The 25,095-nt window shown below is 33.9% G+C and overlaps 1 protein-coding gene across 5 annotated transcripts in view; it reads right to left on the bottom strand.

Annotated features, from left to right (window-relative positions):
- Positions 1-351: 351 nt before the first annotated feature.
- MRPS35 (mitochondrial ribosomal protein S35) overlaps positions 352-25,095 on the bottom strand; it is a 49,291-nt gene continuing 24,547 nt past the window's right edge. For 4 of the 5 annotated variants that reach the window (XM_077170402.1, XM_077170405.1, XM_077170403.1 and 1 more), the window contains 3 exons: positions 18,634-18,743; positions 16,296-16,365; positions 352-3,962 (listed from right to left, as the gene is read on the bottom strand). In XM_077170402.1, coding sequence (XP_077026517.1) covers positions 3,693-3,962; positions 16,296-16,365; positions 18,634-18,743 — 450 coding nt within the window. In that variant the 3' untranslated portion in view covers positions 352-3,692. Of the gene's footprint in view, positions 3,963-10,355; positions 10,447-16,295; positions 16,366-18,633; positions 18,744-25,095 lie in introns of all 5 variants that reach the window. The other variant, XM_077170406.1, reaches the window with a different exon arrangement.

The following is a 25,095-nucleotide window of genomic DNA, read 5'->3' as shown; positions in this document are numbered from 1 at the left end:
TCTTCCAATCCATGAACACAGAATGTCCTCCATTTCTTGGGTCTTCTTTGACTTCTTTCAGCAATCTTTTGTAGTTTTCTGTGTACAAATCCTTTACACCCTTGGTTAGATTTATTTGTAGATATTTGATTTTTTTAGTTGCTATTGTAAATGGAATTTTCTCCCTTGATTTCCTCTTTACATTGTTCATTACTAGTACATAGAAACACTCTGATTTTTGCATGGTGATCTTTTACCCTGACACTTTGCTGAATTCGTTTATTAGCTCTAGAAGTTTTAATGTTGATTTTTTCAGGATTTCTTATATTCAGGAATCTGTCATCTGCAAATAGGGAAAGTTTTACATCTTCCTTTTCAACTTGGATGCCTTTCTTTTTTTTTTTTTTACTAAAGTCACAGAGGTTGTAAGCTGTGGAGCCAGTACTTAAACACAGGCAGTCTCATTCAAAAGCACATGCCCAATATCACTGTCATATTAAGAAAGAGACTGTTTTCCCAATAAGGACAAAGATAACAGGGAAGAAATCATCAAATTTGTCTCCCAAATCAAATTATTTTAACAAGTGAAAAAAAAATTCTGTAGCAGTGTAAGTAAAATAGTCCTATAATTTTCAACCCAGTGAACAGCTTCTTGATTTTTATCGTTTTCTATGTTCAACTGGTTAATCCTCAATCCTAAATAATCTTCTCTATTTTCTAAAGCTGAGATGTCTTCCATTAATTATGGCTTCCATTAATTATAGTAACAAACTTTTTGAGTTTTCTGCATTGATTTCTATTGAATAACGTTTCAGTTTACATCTTCACTTGTATATATTCTCTTTTCCTGTGTGTATTAGTTTTAGGTATTTCAGCTCCTTAATTCCATCCAAGTCTTACATCAGACTTATTCTCTAAATCATATACTCAGACTGTTAAGTGTAGAAAACTGTATTCTCATCTCTAATGATCTTAAACTTTAGACCTTTAATTTATCCCTTAAACTCATTTTTAATATGAGAGCAGATTTTAAGACAGCCAAAAAGCATAAAGAATAAAGAGAAAAAATATTATAAGATTAATAAAATGATAGTTACCTCGTACATTAAAACAGATTGCCCACTAACTTAAGAGGGGTGTTTTCTTCAGTGTTGATATTGGGTATTAAAGAAAATGTCTATTTCTTGTTTAAATATGAGAAGAAAGAAGTTTACAAAATATTTATCAGGGTAATATTAACCATAAATATCTAATTTAAAAATGTAGTCAATTTGCCCTATCATGCTAATCATTCATAATACTAGGTTTCATAAATTTTATCAATTTCTTTCCTAATATATTTTTTAAAAGCATGCTGTTTAGGGACAGAATGTCAAAATCTAAATTACCCTGTGATTATATTTATTCAGGAAACTTTCTTTAAAAATTATTTGTATACATACTCTTTTGAAAATGATTTACTTTTTAGGAAAGTAAATATAAAATATGTAAATGTCATGTAACAAACTAAGTTTGCTAGGGGAAAAAAGGATTTCTTGCGGTTTCTCAAAATTTTACTCATTTTACTCCTGAAGTTTATATTGTTTCACAGAAATGCACCTAATTTGGGAAAAACGTATTTATCTTTGTAAGAAAACAAACTCATACCCCGTGTCTCTGTTAGCCTGTACCTTTGTTCAACAGATAAACTAAATAAACTCATGCTGGAGAGGTAACCAGACCCAAGAATCAGCCAAGGGGCAAAAACTACTGGAGCTAGAAACCGTATCTTTTGTGGAAGCCAAAGGAACGAAAGGGAACTTCAGCATAAAATGTAAAATTTTATTAAATGATGTGAGATCCAGGGCCCAGTCAATAACTAATAACCCATTTAAGCAATACCATCATACTAAAATCTCTTTAGCTTTGGAACTAGTCAAACCTTTCCAAAAAGAGTATAAATATCCAACATTATAAAATACTTACCAATATTGGAAAGAAAATATGAAAAAAAAAAAAAAGAACCAAAGCACCCTACAATTAAGAAAACAGATTTGTTCTATGTCTTGGTTGATATATGTTTAAGCAAGTTTCTTAGCTATATAACTTAAAGCATTTGAAGTCAGAAGTGGATGCATGTCAATACAGCAGATATCCCTGGAATCCTCACTATATAAGGATGAATAGAATATTCACTATATATATATTGGATTAATAGATTTTAAAGGCAGTGGATCTAATTAATAACATAGTTTAAATATGCTAAAATTATGACAACAGTTACAATTATTTTGAGGTACTTTTGTATTATTGATACAGCCTTTAGCAATTCAGTGACTACAGCCTTGAGTGTTGAGATCAGAATTCCATTTCCTTTCCCATGCACAGTATTATTACTGCACAATGGACTACCCTAACTACCACCTCTTAACAGGTTCTCAAATGACTACCTCACCTCAGTTTCTACTGATTTTATAAAGTTTCTTTCTTCAATCCTATTTCTGCATATCAAGTTTTTCTTAACACCACAGGGGTCTCTAAACGTACTGAAATTTTATATTTCTTCAGGAATACTCTAAATCTGAGTATTCAGATTTAATCTGATCTAAATCTGATCTAAAATCTGATCTAAAAATCCACATTTACGTTGCTTTTCATCTGCTATTCCTTCCAATAGAATTCAGCATGGCCCCTCTATTTTTTTGAACTAAGGGTCATATTTTGTGCTTTGCAACCCCAGAGCCTTGGCCTTGCTAACACCAAACCATATTTTCAATTTATATAAATATCTTAGGCACTGCTTTGAAATTTCTTTTGGTATTCATTTATGTTCTTTAATTCTGTTAGGCCAAATAAGTCTATCAGGCAAATTAACTGTCACCAATGCCTTTATTTTGATTTTAAATTAATCTACTTGTCGACAACTTTGCAAGGGGTAAGAAATGACTTACAGATATACTTAAAAATACTGAATTGACAGCTAAATTAAATGGAATGTTCCTTAGGGCAGTTCTCATTTTGGCACTTATTCCACTCACCCTGCCCTAAATTAAATTCGAGTCTTTCTATTTCATTTCTCTTTCCTGGGCTATGGCAGCTGTAACTGGGGCATCCAAAAGGATGGGTACAAGTTAATTTCCACTTCTACTTTTCTGCAAGCTTGGGCTTGGAGAAATAATCCCCAGAAAACAAAGTTGGATACTAAACAACATATAGTACCCCTTAAAAAAAGAGAGATGGGAACATTTTTTTTAAGGCTAGAAAATACACCTGAGGATCTGTTTCTTACCAGAACTAGTATCTGCAAAGAAAGGGTTGGAGAGATATTAAGTTATGCGAGAGCACTGGCCTGCAAGTCAGAGAACTGGGTTCTGAGCATAGCTTCCCAAATAATAAAAATTATTATACAAAAGCAACCAGTAAATGCTAATTTGTTAAAAAAGAAATATAACAGGTGACTAATAATTATATATGTGTGTGTGTGTATATGTATATTAAAGTTGTTAGGGTGGAAAAAAAAATCCAAACACTTTAGAAATGAAAGATATTATAGAGACCCTCTGATTAGTGCAAATGCCCCAATGAATAAATCAGAAAACTTTTGCATAATCATTCCCATTGCATATTTATATGAAACCAATAATTTTAACTCCCATGTAAAACAATATTTTTAAAACTTTTTAAATTTTATATCAAATTAGATACTGGTTACATATTCATTTCCTACTTCATATTTACGCCAAATTCAACAGTCTCTTCACTGATTCTTTGTACTGAGAAATGGTATTTTCATCTTCCCCCTCATTCTTAAGACTAATAACAGAATTTTTATAATTCTCAACTTCTTTAGAACTAAGGAGTTCTTCTTTATTCATTTCCATATTTTTCTCAGCAGCTTTAATATGGAGAAGTGTTTCCAGAATATTTTTTTCTGAGGGGCTATTTTTCCATATATACTGCTCCATATCTGCTTCAGACTTATATTTCTCCCATTCTTCAGTTTTCTGAAAGAAAAAACAAGTTCTGAATTCTGAGAAGTATTATCAAAAGACAGGTTTCTTAAATTTATTTAATTTGGGGGGGAGAAGTTTGCAAAGTATAGAGAGCACTTTGTCAGCAATTTATATCTACACTTTGATTTATTTTCCTTTTCCTGCACTGTTATTCACCTGGACCAAAAGCTTCAAGCCTGCACTCGACTACATGATGCTGGGCTGTCAAGCTTTGTCAGCACTCAGTTCTATCAATATAATTAATACTTTTTTCTGCCTTTAAAATTTGACTTATAAAGCGCTATCTTTTCCAGGAGAAAGAGAAAACACAACTATGGCAGCTTTCTATTCCCTAAATTATAACATCAAAAATTCACATTTCTCAGGTTAAAAAATAGTTAAGAGTTGAGAGGTGGCGGTAATTATCTTTGTAACATGCCTTGGGGATGCCAGGAAAGACTAATTATTACAATAAAATATAAAATACAGTTACAATACATGAGTTTTAGTTATAACAACTTCATATATTCAGGCATTTTCTTTGTTACTAACTTGATTTTCTGTTTCCATAATGGAAACATTTTTTGTTGCTACTTTTTTTCCCTCACATAAATTATTATGAGCTATTCCAGGAAATACTAGTTGCTTTCCATTAATATGGCATAGATTTATGTTGTAAGTGAAGATGTACCATTCTATGAAAAATTAAGCAATGCAACTAATAAACAATATGCTCTGGTTCAGGGAAGTGCTGAATTCCAGCCACATTCCTTTCAAATTAACAATTAACAAGAGTCTGAGAGTCTGAGCTATAGGTTATTACAGAATCATCCTCTATTCTGAATAACAACTCTTAAAGGTGACAAATCCAAGAAATTTTAATGTTCTTTAAAGAATCAAAAGAGAGGTAGATCCATAAAGCTGCCAAGAGTAATGTTCTACCACTGAAAAATCCCCTGAAAGAGATCCAGTTTTCACTCAGAGCTCCTAGGCTAGTCATAGTCAGAGCTAAGTAAGCATGAAGGAGGCAGCAAACAGTCTTGATCCGGACAACCCTCCCATCTGTATCCCCACTACAGGAGACAATGAAAAAAGGTAGAACCACCTCATAAAAAGCACTGGAATTCTGTCCCTCAAAGGTTAAAGAGAAACCTGACCCCACAAATAGACATTGGGGGTGCCACTAAATCAGCAAACACCATTCAGATCTCGGAGGCCCAAAGAGGCCCACCTCACCCTAAAGAGACCCCTAACAGAAGAAACACTCCTTCAAAGTTCTTCAAACTGAGTACCTTTCCCTTCAAAGAAAACAATAGGATGTAACATGTTTTCCCAGGTCTCCAAATCCCTGAGCCCAAAGTGGAGTACTTGCACATCCTGTCCGTACATGTCTGCCTCTGCCTGCCTATACTTTAATTCCTGTATCTTATCCAGCTGAGAATCAACTAAATCGCCTTTTTCTTTTTTTATCTGGTAGGAAGGCTTTAGTCTTTGGGGGAGAGAGGGAGTGGTTAATGCGAAATAACTTCTTATTGTGCCCTTCCCCCACAATCCTGTTGCTAATAACTCGTAACAGTCAAAATCTAGATTTTATAACTTTAAAAATATAACTGGTAAAATTAACCTAACCTGAGCGGCGCAATGGTGGCACAGTGGCAGAATTCTCATCTGCCATGCCAGAGACCGGGGTCCGATTCCTAGAGCCTACACATGTCCCCCCCTCCCCGCTAACCCTTGATTTTTACTGTAATATGTGGCGATGGGATAAATATCAGCCCAATAAATACAACACTGCTCCTTATTTAAGGAGCTTGGAAATGCTTTAAATGTTTCAAGACAATGTCATAGTTTCTTTTTACAATTTTAACTTAACAAGTGAAGAATATTTAATGTAAGAGGCCAACAAAGTATATTTTAAAGCACTAAATGAAACAGTTACTCCATCTCAATCTCGACTGTTAGAAGACAAGCAATTAAGAGACTTAGTTGTTTAAATATTGTTTCTCCTAGGTTAATCAGGATTTTCTTAACCGCTTTTATATAGATGCTTAAACTGAGCAGATAACCAGAGTAAATGCACCCAAAATTTCAAACATTTCATCTCTCTTCCTCTTACATTCGGTATCTAATCTGTAAGCCAACGTATATTACAGGTGCACCATGACACTGATTCTCTTGGCCCTCAAGGTAGCTAGGTGAGTCTGGAGCTGCAAGAACAGCCACATGCAGCCTCCTCCTTCGTTTATCTCAGCAAAAACTTTTCTACATGTGCAATGACATGAAAAGAGAAGGAAAACTCTGCATGACAGGATAATATATGTATATAAAAGGAAATCACTACACTTTTAAACAATCACAGTTAAAATAAACTACAAAAGGCATGGCTTCTTACTAATCCTGTATTGATACAGTGCAGTGCTGGGCTTCGCTGCAAGCTAAACAAAACTCCAGCTTTCTATAATTCCAGCTTTAAGATTCGAACGCTGTACAGCTGAATATAAATTCCTAGATAAAGACAGTAATAATTCCAATTAATTGAATATTTACTCAAATGCTTACTGTGATAGCCTGAAGTTCCTATCCCAGAAAAACATGCTCTTATTCTTAACCCATTCCGGTGGTTTTGAAACCACTATGAACAGGACCTTCTAATGAGGTTACTTGAGTGAATGTGTGGCACAGCTGAATAAGGATGGGTCTTAATCTTACCAATGGAGGGCTTATTGAGAAGGCAGCAAAGGATAAAAGCACACATAACAGCCATAAGCTGGAAGTCAATGGAATCCAGAAGAGAATGGAGAAGATACTACCATGTGCATTGCCATGTGACAGAAAAGCCAAGGCCCAAGAATGCCACAGTCTTTAGGGATAAAGTATCACCTGCCTCAGGCCTCAATTTTGTACTTCTCAACTCAAAACCATGAGCCAATAAATTACCATTGTTTAAGTCTGCCATTGTATGGTGTCTGTATAGCAGATGGGAAACTAAAATGCTTACATGTATTTCTTACTTTATATAATTCTTAAGACTTAGTGGATTAGATTTTAACATCTCTACTGAAAAGAAAAGTAAGTCTTACAGAAATTAAATAGAGCACTACAATATCTTGGAACCAGATGGGCTTCAGAGTTCAGAAATCCTTGTATCCTAGAAAGTCAATGCATACATCACATATTTTGTAACACCTCTGAGTCGACAGCAACACCTGCTAATCAAACAATTACTATTCTTCCAGCAATGTGTATGACTATTCATACAAAGTGGGATAAACAAAGGATATAGGTAACCTCCCATCCATTCAGATCACATTCTGCCACCAAATAAGTTATGAAAAAACTATCAACTTTCAAAGCTCTTTGGATTTAAGAATGGCAGGTAGATGGGCTATGGATCTGAGATTTGCTCAAGATAATACACGAAGAGGGCATAACACATTATTTAACATGGGGTTTGGTGTTCCTCAGATCTGAGTTTAAGGTTTTGCTTCACCATGATGGTGATATTTAAATTCCTTAAGCTTGCTTGTCTTTTAAGAACTGACTCCACAGGATTCCTCTAAGGATTAAAGGATATGCTTATGCTTAAAGTACCTGGGGTTCACAGTAAACACTAAGTGAATGTCTTTTATTAATAACATAACTTCAAAGAAGAATGAGATTCAAGCCCACATTTGTCTAACTCCAAAACCCATATTCTCATGCCAAGGATTTGAGAAGGAATAGATTGGGGTGAACTTCCACAAACATTAGAAAATAACACCTTCAAATGCACAGGACATGTACCCCATCACTACCACTTTGAAGCAATAAATTGAAATTTTAAAGGTATATGTAAACATATGACCAGCTGTCCAAATGTTTCAGATTATTCTCACTCAAAATCATATGACTGACTTTTATGAAATGTGGGTAAATATACAGAAACAAGGTTTTTGTCACTGATATAAAGGTATATTTTTAATGATGTTTGCTGTTAAATGTATCACAGATTAGGTTTAATTTTCTGAGCTAATCACTGATTCTTAAAACAAGTTAACACTAGTTTCCTAGTCTCCTTTGGGTGTAGGTTTTTTATGTCTAAGTAAATTTAGACTAGAAAACACGCACATACTAGGAGATAAATAGCATGCACATCTTACAAAGATGATATGTCTCAATATTTTGCACTGAGCCACTACTAGGATTAAAAATAACATCTAATTTTCTGAAATCCCATGTTAAATCTAAGAAAAGATCTTTACAATATCTTAAACATCTTAAGAGAGTCTCAGCTTTTCAAGAAAGAATTGTAAAAACTAATTATTATAACTATATTTACTTTTTGAGGGAAATCCTTTCTAGTTATTATCATAAAAATTTTCAAAGATGAGTACTGATAATAGCACTGACACAAATGAGGCTTGTCAGTGAAGACAGAGAGCTAACTGGAAGAGCTGCTGGTCTGTAGATGATATATCAAAACTAGGTCTGTAGATGATATACCAAAACTAATTCAAAACATCTAGTCTTCATCAACAATATCAGGGCAATAATATTTTCCATGAAACAAGTCACGTTTAATTTTTCATTGCAGAGGTATAGATATAAAGCCTTTGGGTATGGGAGACTCTGAAAATTATCTTTTAATTTTATAATATGACTTCCACTTTCAAACAGGATGTAGTAGGGTTATAGCACGTCTCTGGCTCCAGCTACAACCAGAAAATGCCAGGTAAATGACAAAATAAAAACAAAGAAACTCATTTTGAAAGACAACAGAGATTTACGGAATCACTGTAATGATTACAGAACAGAGATTACGGAATCACTGGAATGACTAGATGAATGTGGATTCATGTTATGGAATGAGGCTGAACAGCTATTAGAATATTTACTACATTTCAGGTACTCGTCAAAATATTTTATATATACTAACTCATTTAACTTCTCACAAAAAATTTACGAGGTAGTACTATTATCATCTCTCTTTACAGACAAGGAAATCCAGGCTGGATCCAGGTGTCACCTCTTACCATCTTATTTACAACTCGCTTTGCCTAGGATATGAATCATGGTAATATTCCATACCTCATGATACAAGAGTGCTATATGAGAGAAAACAGTTTAACCATTAAGGGAAAAAAAGTTATTTGAAAAATTAAAAACAGGAATAGGCAAATATCTATTATAGATAAAAAGTGCAAAAAAACTATTGCCAATTCCTTTATCTAATAAAAAGTAAACTTTGACTTGAATACATCAAGGAATTAAATCAAATTCAGATCCATTTAAAAAACATTTACTGGATGAGAATATGCCAGATACTGTACTAGATACTGAACATGATAAAACCAAACAGTTCTTGCCTCAGGATCTCACAGTCTAATGGCATTAGGCAGACATGTATACAGGCAATTACAATAAAAGTTAAAAATGGAATGCTAACTGGAGGGGAAGAAGGGTTAGCCAAGGGAGAAAGAGTATAGAAGTATGGATAGGAAATATCTAAGAGAAATTACATTTGAGGGGTAGTAAAGGATTCACATGAATCTGCAAGGCTAATCAATTTGAAAAAAGGATTATGAGCAAAGAAAACAGCACAAGCAAAGTTATGAAATTATGTAGCATGCTCATTGTGGCTGAGGCATGAGGCACATAACCTGTATTTTTTTAGTAATTGTTAATGAGGTGGCAAATTGCTGTGAATGACATAGGTAGTTCAGATTTTATCCTAAGTGAGGGGAATCCACTGAAAGATTTTATTGCAGAATATCTTACAAACAGACTTGCACCTCAGAATAATTACTCTAACAGCAATATAGAAAATGGATGAGCCAGGGAAATCTATTAGGACGCTATTAGAATTATTCAGGTAAAAACAATGAAGATCTAAAATATGGCAATAGCAGTAGGGATGAAGAGAGGAGAAAGCTTTAAGGGATATTTAAATACTAAAACTGAAAAGACTTGGTAACTTATTGGATATCAGCGGAGTGAGGGAGGAGAGGAAATGAGTGCTCAGGTTCATGGCTTGAGCACTGGGTGGGGGAAAAAAGAATGAGCTTTTCTTAAAGGTCTTTAAATATATGGTAGGCTCTAGACTATCAGAGGAAGAAAACATCTTGCCTGAATGCAATGATAGGTGTGAAGTGTCACCTTCACCACGTTACTATTGGGCTTAATGATCTAGAACAACAGCCTATATCCCACCACTTCAAATCTAAACTCAGATTTATGGAGGACAAACAAATCCCTCCATAGTCTTGTCCCTCTGATACTAAAGACATGTACCAAAACTGTCTTAAAAAGAGATATGCCAACCTTCTGATCAGTTTCCATATTAAAAACATTCAAAGAATGGGAGAAATTATTCACAAGCAGAGGTCAGTATCAGAATCATGTGTGGAGTCTTAAAAATAGACACACCTGGGTCTCACAACTACAGATTCTGCTTCAGTAAGGTCCAAGCAGCTGTACTTTTAAAAAGCATCACAGAGGAGTTTGGTGCAATCCCCAGCTGAAAATAATTTATGGAGGCAGGTGAATTTTCAATTAGTCAATAGTTAAATTTGAAAAGATAACAAAATAGCAAATAAAGTTCAAGGTTTGATTTCATCTCTTTTTTTCTTCTATGATTTTTATAATGGAAGTCAAAGTTGAACAAAACTAAATACTATGATATCGTAAAAAAAAAAAAAATGAAATTCTTGAAGCTCTAAGTTCAGGTCTGAGTTCTTCCACTAATAAACTCTGACCTTGGGCAAGTACTAACTAGCCCTCTCCTCTAAGCTTTAAATTTCTCCATGTATGAAGTGAAGAAATTATAATAATGATAATTTCTTAAATTCCTGGTGTTCAAAGTTTGCACTAATTTAAAATGATGGCCACAATAAATGGGTGGCCACAATAAATACTCTTCCTAAAAAAGGTATTAATTCAAAGCACTTTTTAAAAAGGGAACAAACTCTACTCCTACCCCCTCACCCCCTGGTTTTGGCATCATTTCTGTGTTACTCCAAGGTGATCATCTGCAATAGCAGAGGTTAAAAATGAAAGGAAGAGTCAGAAACAGTGTGTGTTCTCCAAGCCACGTCACAAGTCCATATGTAAAACAAAGGCCAGATGTGTTATTTGTCTGGAATCGAGTAAAAGATAGCATTTTGTCACTCTTACTGTCACTGCTCTAACTGAATGCTTAGACCCATTAAGGGAATACAATTAATGTGTTTACTTAGAAGCTTTTCTTTAACACTATAACATTAATAGACTATGTATCAAGTGTGAAACAAAAATATATTTAAAGAGATGCTTTTTGTTATTAGTAAAGATTATTCTAGAATATAGATTGTATTAACATTGTCTAATAGAGAATTTGTATAATAAACTCACAAAAGCAAATATTTGTGGAAAACTTCCAAATACAGAATTTTTCTTTTAAATATCTGAAAAAATCATATAATGAAATAAAAAAGAAATTTGACTTGAAACATGGGTTACTTAATTGCACTAAATTTTATCATGTGCAGTTAAAATGTGAACATATTTCTTGTGTGTACTCAAGTGGAAAAGGCTCTTGAAAATTTAGCAAATTGGACTTCAGCTTGACAAGGACAGAGACTAGAATGTTGTGAGTTTAAGTATACATAAATGTATACACATAAAAGTATGTATAAATACATATAATACAGAAATACATATGCATTTGTATGTGTATATAAATAAAAATAAAATTGGTCGAGTCACAAATGTATAAATACTTCAGATGTACAGTCTATTATAGAAGTTTTTTTTTATGACTTAAGAAGGGACATACATGTAAGTTATTTTTAAGACCAAGCCAAAAAAAAAGAAATCTGATCAATACATAATACAAATAATACATCTATGAAAACGAAGTATCTCAAACTGTTGCAAAGATATTTCTTAAAAACTTGGCATAATTTTGATTGTGGATTAATAATATTATCAATAGATTATTAATAATCCTTCTCAGTAAGCTAATTATTGCTGACAGCTAACAAGTCTGCTAAATTTTGTATTACTGAAAAGGAAGTTGACTTGTTGATTTGTCATCTTGCTCTTAAATATACGTAGAGTTGAAAACATTCTACTTCAGGTCAATTTAAGGAAATCCAAAACAATGAGCAATATTTCAACAGCTATTATCAAATCTTTAGTGCTCACACTTAGCACTGAGCTATATACTATGAAGTACAAAAATTTAAAAATCAGATTCCTGCTAATAAAGATTTAAAAGTTAGAAAGATATAACATAAATTTAAAAATTAACGACTAAGATGGCTTTATAGTCTCGAGTGCCCCAGTTATGAATATAGAAAATACAGCAGGACAGTACAATTTCCTAGTTACACAAAGCAGGGATTAGGCAAAGAATAACAGGCTCAAAGTGGTTATTATTAGTTAAAGCCTTGAAGGACATATAAGTAGAAAAGAATTAAAAAATCAAACAGGAAATTATGTGACCCTCATAACATTAGTAATATTTATTACTAAACCTACTTACTTCCACTAGATTTTTCCTCAGTTAAAGATTCTATGTTTTCCCCCTTCTGCATTAGTCTCCATATCCAATAACACCACACAAATAACAGGCAATCAATAAACACTTGACATTTTTAGTTAAAGCACAACTGACATTTGATTCTAATAAATACTAAGACAGGGAAAGAGATGCCTTTTCAAATAACTAATAAAATGGTAGATCAGTTCATCATTGCTTTCTGGACACATCTATACTTTGTAAATAAGCTGTTCAGTATGCTGATTTTGAAATATTTTCTAGTCTCATCTCCTACCTCTGCCCTGTTTGTCCTCTACCATGATCACACCAAACTTCTGCCTGTTATCTAAACCCATGAGGCCTTGAAAGTCCTTCGTCCACTTTTCTACTACAAACTCCTCTTCATCTTTCACCAGTCATCACTTCTGTGAAGGTTCCAGAGAGAATTAACCTTTCTCTGCACCTCCCAAAGTATTATGTTCCTACTTCGATTATCTAGCTCAATAGACTATATTATAAACATAAGTTTCCTTCCAGAAATTAAGGTGCCAAAGGGCTTTTATTTAAGGAAAGGCAGAGGCTTGTTCTTTTTTGATAGTTCTACCAACATCTAACATCATAACTTATATGCAAGTGCTAAATAGTTGCTGAATGCAAAAAAGAATAAATACAACAAATATCGTTCAAATGTTTTCTAATATACCCTGGCAATATGTGTATGTACATGTGCACACCCAATCACAATAAAGTCAAAGATAGATTAAATAGCACATGGCTTTGCAAAAGGGTTCTTCATTTTTATCAGAAATATCTGCAACAAGGTTTCTTTAAAAATGAATTATTTTAGTGAGTGTAAAATTATTCAGATTAGAAACTATTATTATGTGCCCTTTCAGAACAACTTTATTTCAAAGGTAGATATATTTTTAATTGGCAGTAAGATTATCATGAATCTAAATAAGACAGTCAAATAACTCATATTTTAAAAAGCAAATATTAGTAATTTAGTATCAAAATAATCTATGAACCTTTGGCATTTGATTTCAGAGCTGTTTTTCAAAGCAAATACTTTTTTTCTTACTCCCAATGTCTGTGTTTTAAATGAAAGTATACCATATAACAAAAGTTAAAATTTAAGTTTTGTTATTATCAGTTGTGTCAGAATATGAATAGGATAAATGATCTAAAAATTCAAATAGGACAGGATACAGATCTGACGTTATTTACTTGTATAAACTGTCAAATGTAAGCTGAATACAGAAACTGGAAGTAAACGAATTTGAAATTCTAAGATCTTTCTTCATTTTAGTATTATTAACAGTATTAATAGTCACTATGGACTGAGAATTTACTATTTGGTAGTTCTATTTGCCAGACACGTTATGTAAATTCTCCCTGAATTTAAAAATCCATACAAAAATATTACAAGGAAACTGAGCCTCAGAGGTTAAATGATTCATCCAAGGCCACAAAGGTAGTAAGTAATGGAACTGGGATTTGGACCTTCATCCATTTGGCTCCAAAGGGTAAGAATAAATTCACTTCTATACTAACAATGTAATAATGAAATATCAAATCAAATATCTGCAAACCTTTGCATCTTCAAATCGCTGAAGGAAAACCGGTCTATATGTAAATCTGTCTCTTATTCTCCTCCTAGCAATGAAATCATCATTACTTGAAGCACTGCTAAACTGTTATGCCTGAGGTCTATGCTTAATGGTCTACTTTGATACTTTCATAGTTAAAGTTGTTTTAAATGGCATTAAAACAGGGGCCTTCCTTATATTAAAGTCTAGATGAACACTTTCTCAAAGAGGTTTCAGAACTATGTTGCAACATAAAACTACCAATAATTTTTTTCCCCAAAACTACTTAGAAGTAACCTCCATGGAAAGGTTAAAAAGCTAAGGGGAGCACATATTTGAGTATGAAATACTGTGAAACCATTCTACAAAAAATAAAGCAATGTATTAAAAAGTGGCACTCTAAATATTTGATTAAATACCAGGTGGTTACATCAATTTCAAGTATGAATTCCATGCTGGTGAAGGAAAAAAGAATTTCAATTCAATAAAAATTCTGTTCCAGCAGCTGTGCAAAATTTCAGGCTCATCTGCATTCTCTTAAAGGTTCTTCACTGATGGTACTTGTTTGCAAAGGATCAAGAGCCAAGTTTAATATAGAAATTCTTTAATTATATCTGTTAAGGATAGCTGTATATGACTACTTACTCTGGCATCAAAGTAATTAACATTAAAGATCAAAAACTTCTTACATGAATCCAAAATACAAGCTTGTTTGGATTCTATGTCATGGAACCGCAGAAAGAATTCAATAAGTCAACTTTCACTGAATTTATTTATGCCTGTTATTTCCTTTGGGGCAAATTCATTTTACAGGCTGCTGGCAAAATAAGAGACTCAAAACTAGTTGGCCTTATTGTTTGGCGTTAACTCTTTAAGAAGCAGTCAGAGTTTCAGTTAATTCAGCCAAGTCACTGGTTCAAAGGGGAATTTAATTACCTTCAGCCAAAGACATTGCTAAAATCAACTGATAGCAGAGAAATTGACTGTCATTATGATGCTGCTCCTGAAGTGAGGAACGAGAAAACCCAGATGATTTATGACAATGAGAATATCTCAAAAGAAGAGAAGCAACAGCAACTTTTAGTTCATTTCTAACCTTCCCACAAAATTTTATTTTCTTTCAACTTTGCATCCATCCTGCTTGTGTTACACACTGCTTTATTAATATCAATGAAATACTGTAAACATTTTAGAGAATGGCTGCATGTGTTCACAGAACTGTAATCCTTCAGGGACGGAAGGAGGTTTTAAAGACCATCTAAAATAACTATCCTTTCACCATATCCCCATTAATTGGCCCATGGATGGAGCATTTTCTATCAAGGTAGCCCACTCCATCTTTGGATGGTTCCTGTAGAAAGTTCTTACTCAGTGGGTTCTAACTAAGCAAAAGTTCTCACTACTGCTTCTACTTTATTGTATTTCCAATGATATAAAAAAAATTTAACCCTTCTTTCATATAAGTCCTTCACATATAAGAGATCCTTCTGACTCTCTCTGAGCCATCTGCATTCCTTCAAATTTTCCTAATATGAAATGTTACTGAGTCCTCTGTATGTGTTGGGCATGCTACCAAAAACAAATTGTATGCAATATGTAAAATTATTTTACTTTTTAAAAATAATTTTTAAAACTTTAAATTATCTAAACATATTAATTTTCAACTTTAAATTGGAGAAGCTGATGCACAAGCATAGTAAAATCACCTTTATAAATGTCTTTTTATACTAAAATTCCATAAATTCAGACAAGACTATTTTTAATACGATTTAAACAATTTAGTTGCCTTTACTTGTTCCTAATGTATAACATTCAAATATTCACACTAAAGGTGATGTGATAATGAAAAATTTTAATAAACATTCAAAATACAAAGTTCTACAAAGTCTTGGAATTTGTTCTGCAGTTTATTTGCATTAACAGGATGATTATAAATTCTCAAGTGACATAGACAATAATTACTCTTCCACAACTGATAATTTCCAGTCAAAGTAAAAAAACAACAAAGTTAAAAACTCTGAATTTTAGAGACATTTCTGTTACCTGATTTCTGTAAAGTTCTGAGATGGATTCCATTATCAATTTTAAGATGCTCACTCTCTATGTCCATAGACACTACCTCGGACAGTTCATACATGTTTAGTTTATTCAGTGGTTCATAAAACACTCAAAAACTTGCCACAGACTGTTGTAAAAGATTAACAACATCTACATTACACTGACAAAATTATTAAACATTCACACACAATTACTTACCCAAGATTCATGGTATAAAACTGTCAGTAGATATATTGCATAATCATAATTCTGTCTCTTTAAAGGACACCTTTAAAAAAAGAGAGAGTGGAAGTCAAAATTCTAAAGACTCAGCATATAGAACAATTTGCAAAACATACAACATACTAAATATAGCAAAATTCAATTCTAAGAGTAAGAAAAGTCTCTGGTTCACTATTTGAGGATACTGAAAACTGGACAATCTTAATAAAGATTAAATATTTTTATTTAATATCCTTAGATTAAATATCTTTATTTAATATCTTTCGTCATCACTTTTATTTGAACCTCATAATAATTTTATATAATTTTTAACATGATTGTGTCCTATCCAAGTGCTTTTTGTGCTATCTGGGCAGGTAAAGCATACATGCTAAGACCATTTTTTTGGAAAAAAGATAAGACAGATGATAAATGGATATTGAACATTAATCTTGATTTGCCTAAAGTGCTTCTTTTAAAAATGAGTCACACTAAACAATGCTGTACTGTGCTGCTGTATTTAAAATGGAATTAGTTACCTCATGTGCCAGTGCGAAGCTATCATGTACCCCAGAAAAGTCATGTCTTTAATCATCATACAGTGTTGACGGGTGGGATTTTTTTTTTTATATGGGCAGGCACTGGGAATCGAACCCAGGTCTGTAGCATGGCAGGCAAAAATTCTGCACTGAGCCACCACTGCACCATCCCAGGTGAGATCTTTTTATTGTTCCCATGAAGATATGATCCACCCAATTGTGGGTGGTAACTTTTGCTTAGATGGTTTTCATGGAGATGTGTCTCCATCCATTCAAGGTGGGATTGCTTACTGGAGCCCTTTAAAGAGGGAATCATTTTGGAAAAAGCTTTAGAGCCACCAGAACCAACAGAGCCCATGTAGCCAAGACCTTTGGAGATGAAGAAGGAAAACATCCCTGGGAGAGCTTCATGAAACAAGAAGATGGGAGAGAAAGCTAGCAGACATCGCCATGTACCCTTCCAGCTGAGAGAGAAAAACCGTGATTTTATCAGCCTCTCTTGAGTGAGGTTAACCTCTTGTTTATGCCTTAGTTTGGACATTTTCACAGCCTTAGAACTGTGAACTTGTAACCTAATAAATTCTCCTTTTTAAAGCCCTTCTCTTTCTGTTATATTGCTCCTGGCAGCTTGCAAACTAAAACACTCAACGTTAGGTAAAACTTCAACATAAATAAGAGATGGCATGCTAAACTTTTAGGTTAACAAAATATTATCAAAAAGGAAACAATTATATCTATTTTCTTTAAATATAGAAATAAGACCATTATATGATAAACGAGTTTAACAGTATTCTGGTACTATATTAAAGCTTTTATTTAATAAGACTATTAAATACTCTTAAAAATGGCTACCATAAAACACATACACCCATTGATACTTATAAGTTTTTATGAAGGCAAAATTATCTGATACTTACAGCATTTCAAAGGAAAACATTTTAAAGGTATTTTTTTAAGTTGCACAAACTCCTAATATTATCTTATATTTTCTAAAGATAGTGAAAGAAAATATTATTAATATATTTCAAAATCTATTTTCTCCCACATGGTAATAATCTAAAACCATGGTTCCCAACCTTTTTCTGCTTCCACATTGTTGCTATTTCTGTATGTGTCCTAGCACTTAATCATGTATAAAGCCTAACTGATACTGTTACTCCCACATGCTTTGAAACTGGTGGGGTGGGAGGAAGGGGAGACAAATATATCTGCCTGCTTGCTCCTTCTCTGAAGGCAGGTCTTTTAGATTTTGACATAATATAGAAAACCAAAGCATAATTCTAGAAATAAAATAACCATTTATTAAAACACAGCAGCCACCTTTCTTTGCCCCAAATAAAAATGACTGATTTATAAGTTCATAAAGGAAAAATTTAAGACTGCTTTCAAGAAAGTCTACCTATTTACAAAAGCATAAGTGCCTTGGTAAATCCAATTTCCACATATATAATTTAATGATTTTGATCTTTGTAGAAAACTATTTAAGCATTAATCATCAAATCACATTTTTGTCTTCTTCTAACATCTTTCCTGAGTTTTATAATATATGGATATATTAAAATTAAGATTAAAAATAATAACTTAGCTAGGCAATCCTCTCTGTATAAAGATCACATCAGCAGCAGGCTAGTGTGAAGATGGTATTAAAACATGAATTACACAACTTCTCTGACCTAGTAAGTTGATATAAGGAAAGACCACCCTTATCTTCAAGGTAAATTCTCTGAAAGGACTGATAGGGGACTGTAGGACTATAAAGTCACCCATGTGATCATTTTAAGCTTTTTATCCTTTACCTATCTGTCCTGATGGTAAGCACATCTGTGGTCTTGCAGTATCGTTCTCCTACAAGTTTAATAAGTTTCTTCTTTGCATGATCATCTAAATTCAGACTGGAAAGTTTAACCTTAAAAATAAAAGAAAAAACACATTTGAAAAATTTCATTTGATACACTTTGATGAAAAAAATGGTAGCAAGGTTATTTATATTAAGATTAAGCCCACTAAAAGGGAACCTTTTTAATCTCTTCTCTTCTACAAAGTGTATGAACTCAGCATGCATTATATAAAACCTGATCTTACTCAAACACACAAAAAAAGGAGGGTAGGAGGGTAGCATACTGTTCGGAGTTCTTTGAAATGTTCAGGGCATTATGTCTTTTACATGAAAATAAGGTGTTTATGAATAGTATTAATATAATTCAACTCAGTCAATGTTAATAAAAGATGAAATACAGTGAAAATGAATAGATATAAAGGTGTCAAGAAATTTTTACTATGCAACTATCATATTCTATATTATAATTAGTTTAAGGCAAACTATTTTTAAAGGGTATAGATACCTCACAAAAAAAGTTAGTATACAGAAACAGAGAGGACTAAAAAATTTTGAAATAATTCAGCTCAGCATTTCTCAAAATATTAATGCCAACCCCACAGGATGTTAAGAATTATTTTTTTAAAAAAAATAGGTTATTTCCGTCAAATATATTTAGGAAATGCTGACTTAACCTGGGTTCTTTACAGTGGAGAAGGTAATGTTAATGAACATTCTAAAACTTCAAAATGTAGAGTTGGTATGTAATGATTTCCAAATTTACTTGATCTCATATTCCACTTTTCAAGGGACAAGTGGAATCAATTTTCCTTAAGACATACTTTGGGAAATACTGGACTAAATGAACTAAGTTTTTACTATACATGGAATTATGGCATAGGCTAAAAGTATACCTAGCAATGAATAGGTTAGATACAGGAAAATAGGTTAGACACTGGAACACAGTTAAGGAAGGTAAACCATAAATTATTCTTCCACAGATATCATTAAGAATAAGAAAAAATTATAATTGGATGACGAGGGGAAAAGGCAAAATAGATTTTGTGATCCCATCTAGTTCTGGCTAGCTTCAAATACCCTGTACATCCCTCACAACATTATAACAATTGGCGTATTTATCTTTCCATTTCTCCCACTAGACTGCAAACCCATATAGAGCAGGAACATTGCCACTGTTCTTGGCAATGGTCTAGTACTTTAAAAAGCATGCAACACACATTTTCTGAGTTCGTAAATGAAAAAAAAGGTGAGCGATAGTGCTTTTTTTTAAAAGTCCTACATAAATTTTTCACATGAACTACAGAAAACAGAAAATAAATACAAACACACTCAAAAAAATTTTAGTAAGAATAATAACGTTTAAATATATATACAGGAGAATGCTCATGTTGCCAACAATATGAATTATCATAGACCTCTGGAAAGAATATAAGTTAACACTAGAATATCAGCTTGGCAGACAAAATAAGCTACTGAATAACTTCGAATACTAACAATATGGGGAATTATAAGTAAATTGTAAAAAGTACCTACATTAAGCTATAATTATGCAAGTATATGCATATACACATAGACAGTACACAGAAAGAAATGAATACTCTTTATATTAGTGAGAATGTAGTGATTTTTCCTTTGAAAATCCCCTTCAATGAAATCACAATATTTGATAATAAACTTAAAAACCAAGTTAAAATTTTACATTTAGAAAATTTAATCATTCTAGCTTAAATTAAGAAGTGGTAAAAAAAAATTGCAATGCTGATCATTACTGTAATAACTACTTTAAAACTCATATTCACTTTAACATTCTAATGTTAAAAAAAAAACAGATTTTGCCATTAACTTGCTATATTTCAAAAACAACTGTGTGGTGCACCCACGCCACCTGCTAGCACTCAAAGGCACTGCAAAGTTTTAATCTAGTGTGGACTAATGCCTTTACTTTTAATCTGAATATCATTCATTGTCATACTTTTTCCAAAATTCAAAAGAATCCTCAGGTTTTTATTTTTCAAACAGCTATATTCCAAAGAATTAATATTGTACTATCAGTGGCATATGGAAACTCTGAATTTGATGCCTGATTTTCCTGTAAACCTACAACTTTACTAATAAAAACAAAAAACAAAAAAAAAATTGTACTATTAAGATTCTTCCCAAAACAATATCAACATTTCAAATCACAGAAATCCGAGTTGTGTGTGTTTATTTTCAAATGCCCTCATTTTAACATGAAAAGAGCGACAAATATTGAGAAATGTCTAAATATATGAAATATTTTCTTCATACACAATATGGTACAGTTAAAGAACTCTGGAATGACATGAGACAAGAACTGGGTTTGGTTTTGAGACTTGCCTCTTAACAGCTATATGACCTTAAACAAATACTTTTACCTGAGACTGTTTTCTCATTTGTAAAATGAAGATTTTTGTTATGAATAAGATTATATAGAAAAGAGCAGTTTTGAAAGTAAAGTCTATATAAATAAGTTGTTTTTAATTCTGAAGTACTTTTATGAATATTAAGAGAAACACGACACCTTTTTTCTCTGAATTAAAATATGCGAAAATCTCCAAATAATTCTTTATATTTGATTACCTTCAAAAACTATTTCTTTAATCATGCCAGAATGCACATACTTTAGTACCAGTGTTTTACCTACTTTTACTCTTGAACTATAATGAGAATCTAGGACCCCACTACTGAACTTCAACAGTGAGAGGGCAAAGTGAAAAGGGTCAAAAAGAGCAGACATGAGTCACGTGGAAGGGATGCTAGGGAGCTATAAAAATATTACATGGTGGCACAAGACACAAAAAAGGAGACAAAAAGAAATGGTAGCACAATACAATAAGTGATAGCTGGTAGAACACAGCAAATAAAGGAATGAGGTGTTTGTTTTTTAATGTGAAATAAAATACACAAATCTTAGACCCAATAGAGACTTCAGATATCATCTACTCTAGTACTGAAAACTATGGCTCAGAAAAAATTAGGGATATTAATTAAAATCTAGGTACCCTGATTCTGAGTTCAGAGATTTTAAGCACAAAATATAGAACTCAACAACTGTTGGTGGTTGCTGCTATCATTATTATGAAAGCAAGATAAAGTTTATTATGTTCTTCAGAATGAACTTACATCCATAAGCCCTATTCATTAACCTGTGTAAAGATATCAGCAGGGTGGAATTTCTTTTTTTCTAAGTTTTTTTACAGAAAAAATCTACAACTTCTCTTCTGACTTCTGCATGTGTGAGGGGGATTCTCATTTATTGCCCCCCACACAGTTTTCCCTATTAACACCGTGCTTCTGTGTGCTAACTTTGTTATAATTGATGTTGTACTGTGCTACGATTTTAAAAAAAATTTATTCTACTAATATATACCTGACTTAAAATTTGTTCTTTAAACCATGTTTCAAATATATAACTGAGTGAGGTTAATTACATTCACAATGTTGTGTTACCATTACCACCACCCATTACCAAAACTTTCCCATCACTCCAAACAGAAACCCTGTTTGCAGTAATTTCCCACTCCCTACCACCATCCAAACCCTGGTAACACGCATACTGGCTTCTGACTATGAATCTGAAGTTTTATGTATTAGCAAAATCATACAGTATTTTTTCTTATTATGTCTGGCTTATTTCATACAACATGATATCTTCAAGGTTCATCTATGTTCTGATGTGTCCTCTTTCTTTTCTTTGTCAGTCTAATTGAAGGTTTGTCAATTTTACTGATCTTTTCAAAGAAACATATTTTGATTTTTTTGGATTCTCTCTACTCTCTACTGCTCTCTCTTTTTTTTTTGCATGGGCAGGCACCAGGAATTAAACCTGAGAACTCTGCCTGCTGAGCCACCATGGCCCACCCTCTCCATTGCTTTTTAATTCTCTATTTCATTTATCTCTACTCTAATCTTTGTTATTTCCTTCCTCCTGTTCACTTCAGGTATTGTTCACACTTCTTAAATCCTCCAGTTGTGAGGTTAAGTTTTGATTTAAGAGCTTTTTCTTTGTTTAAAAAATATAAAATAAGCAAACTGTAATTTTAAGGTGGTTTTCCTTTTACATTTGCTTATCTGAACTTTCTAACTTTTAGGCAGTAAAGATGCACTGCTTTTTGTGATATAAATATTTTCAATCTCTCTAAAATCATACCACTGTGATACTTCAATTTTTCAATGGTTTAAAACTTTCATAAAGATAGCACAACATTGATGCCAAAATCTGACCCAAAAAATGCTTCAAATCAATCTCAGCTATATCACTAGGAAAATGTCTAGAAATAAAGTGTCTATCTGTGACTATATTATATAGAAACGGTGTGCTGGTTTGAAACTGTTATGTCCCCCAGAAAAGCCATGTTCCTTTAATCCTAATCCAATCTTATGGAGGCAGACCTGTTGTTTAGGGTGGGACCTTTAACTAGATGGAGATGTGACCCTGCCTATTCAAGGTGAGTCTTAGTTTACTGGGGTCCTTAAAAGAACCAACACATAGAGCAGAGAACTAAAACCAAGACACAAATGTTTAGAGATGCTAAGCTAATAGATGAAGTTCAGAGTCTGCCCCAGAAAAGTGAAGTGAGGGCCCACAGAAGCTCAGAAAGCAGACCACTGGAACTAGGAGTTGAAAGCAATGAAATCTGGGGGCAAAAGGCCACCAGACATCACCATGTGCATTCCCACGTGACAGAGAAATGCTGGAAGTGATTGGTCATTCTAGAGTGAAGGTATACTCTTGTTGATGCCTTAATTTGGACATTTTTATGGCCTTAGAGCTATAAACATGTGACTTAAATAAATCCCTTCTATAAAAGTCAATCTATTTCTGGTAGATGGCATTCCAGCAGCATTAATAAACCAAAACAAATGGTTATATAAATTTTCAACAAACTTTTGCAGTACATTTGGAATGTTCTTAGTTAATACACAAGCTAGGGAGTTCTGGGAAGATGGCTCCCAGAACAAGTTCTGCCCTACTCTAAGGAAAAGTTACAGAAGGCACAGGAGGGTGACTGAGATGGCGATTCAAGAGCGCAACTGAACTGGGAGATCCTTCGGCACCACATAGGGCAGTTGCCAAAGCTGACGAACTGAGAAGCAGAAACTGGAGCCTAATGCAAAAGTGCAGAGCCCACAGGAGTGCATGGACAGGGAGACAGGGACTAGGAAGCCAAGTCGCGTTCCCTGAATGTGCTACCCTCACTAGAGCAGCCCTGTGACTCTTGACTCACTCCACGAGCCTGAACCCCATCACCCACCCACACTCCCCACACTCTAAGCACCCCTGCTCCACCAACCCCCAGTGCGCATACCCACCCCACACTCCCACCACAAGTACAGTCCAACCCACCTTTCCTGCACCCCTCCCTGCTTCTTGCAGGCTGCTATCAGCCCATAAAGGCTGAGGGCACATACCTTCATAACCAGGCTAAACCCACCTCCTGCCCATAGTGTTGCACAGCTTCACCCCACCTCTGGCGAGCTCTGCCCATCAGGTGATGGCACTCCAAGACCAGCGCTTGCTGCTCGGCCCCCAGTCACACCCCTCAGCTCTGTAAACACTATTTATGACACTCCTAGGTCCGTGCATGCACACAGCCCTCAGTCACGCTTCCCTGCTCTGAGAAAGTACTAACCAGCACAGACAGATCACATCTGCCCCCGGCCCATGAAGGTATAATGCAGACCCGCTGCCATAGCCCTGCACATGTGCACAAAGGGCCCTGCACCCAAGACCAGTTCACACCAGGAATATGCCCTCCAGACTTGTGCACCTGCACAGCTACTGGCCTCCCTGGTCAGAAGCACAGTGTAACATTTGCAACCTGCACCTACAACTGTGCGGCAATGCATCACTGCACTGTTGTGCCCCATCCCATACCCTGCAACCTGCTCCATATCCACTCCACAAATATAAGGCTTTAGACTACTGAAGGAAATCAACTCCCAAAGTAAATCAATCACAATATTTATATGCAGCGAAAACAAAAGAAGATCAATAAGCATAGCACAATGCAGCCAGATATAGCACCAGCCTAAGGACCAAATCAAAGCACTAGAGGAGACACAGATGTTGGAACAACCAATCAAACATGTTCATATAACTCTACTTAATAAAATAAGTGGCAAGGCTAATGATATAAAGGAGATCAAGAGGACACTAGAAGAGCATAAAAAGAATTTGAAACAATCAATACAGAAATAACAGGTATTACAGAGATTAAAGACTCTGTTGACCAAATAAAAAACATACTAGAGGCACACAACAGCAGATCTGAAGAGACAGAAGAAAGAATAAGTTATATACAGGACAGGATAACTGATTTCAAACATGTAAAACAGCGAACGGCAAAAAAAAAAAGGAAAAATTTGAATTGGATCTCAGGGAAATGATAGACAAAAC

This window comes from Tamandua tetradactyla, chromosome 7, assembly GCF_023851605.1.
Source record: "Tamandua tetradactyla isolate mTamTet1 chromosome 7, mTamTet1.pri, whole genome shotgun sequence".
Taxonomy (NCBI): Eukaryota; Metazoa; Chordata; class Mammalia; order Pilosa; family Myrmecophagidae; genus Tamandua; species Tamandua tetradactyla.
Note: the sequence above shows the minus strand (reverse complement) of the source record. Positions and strands in the feature narration are given on the sequence as shown.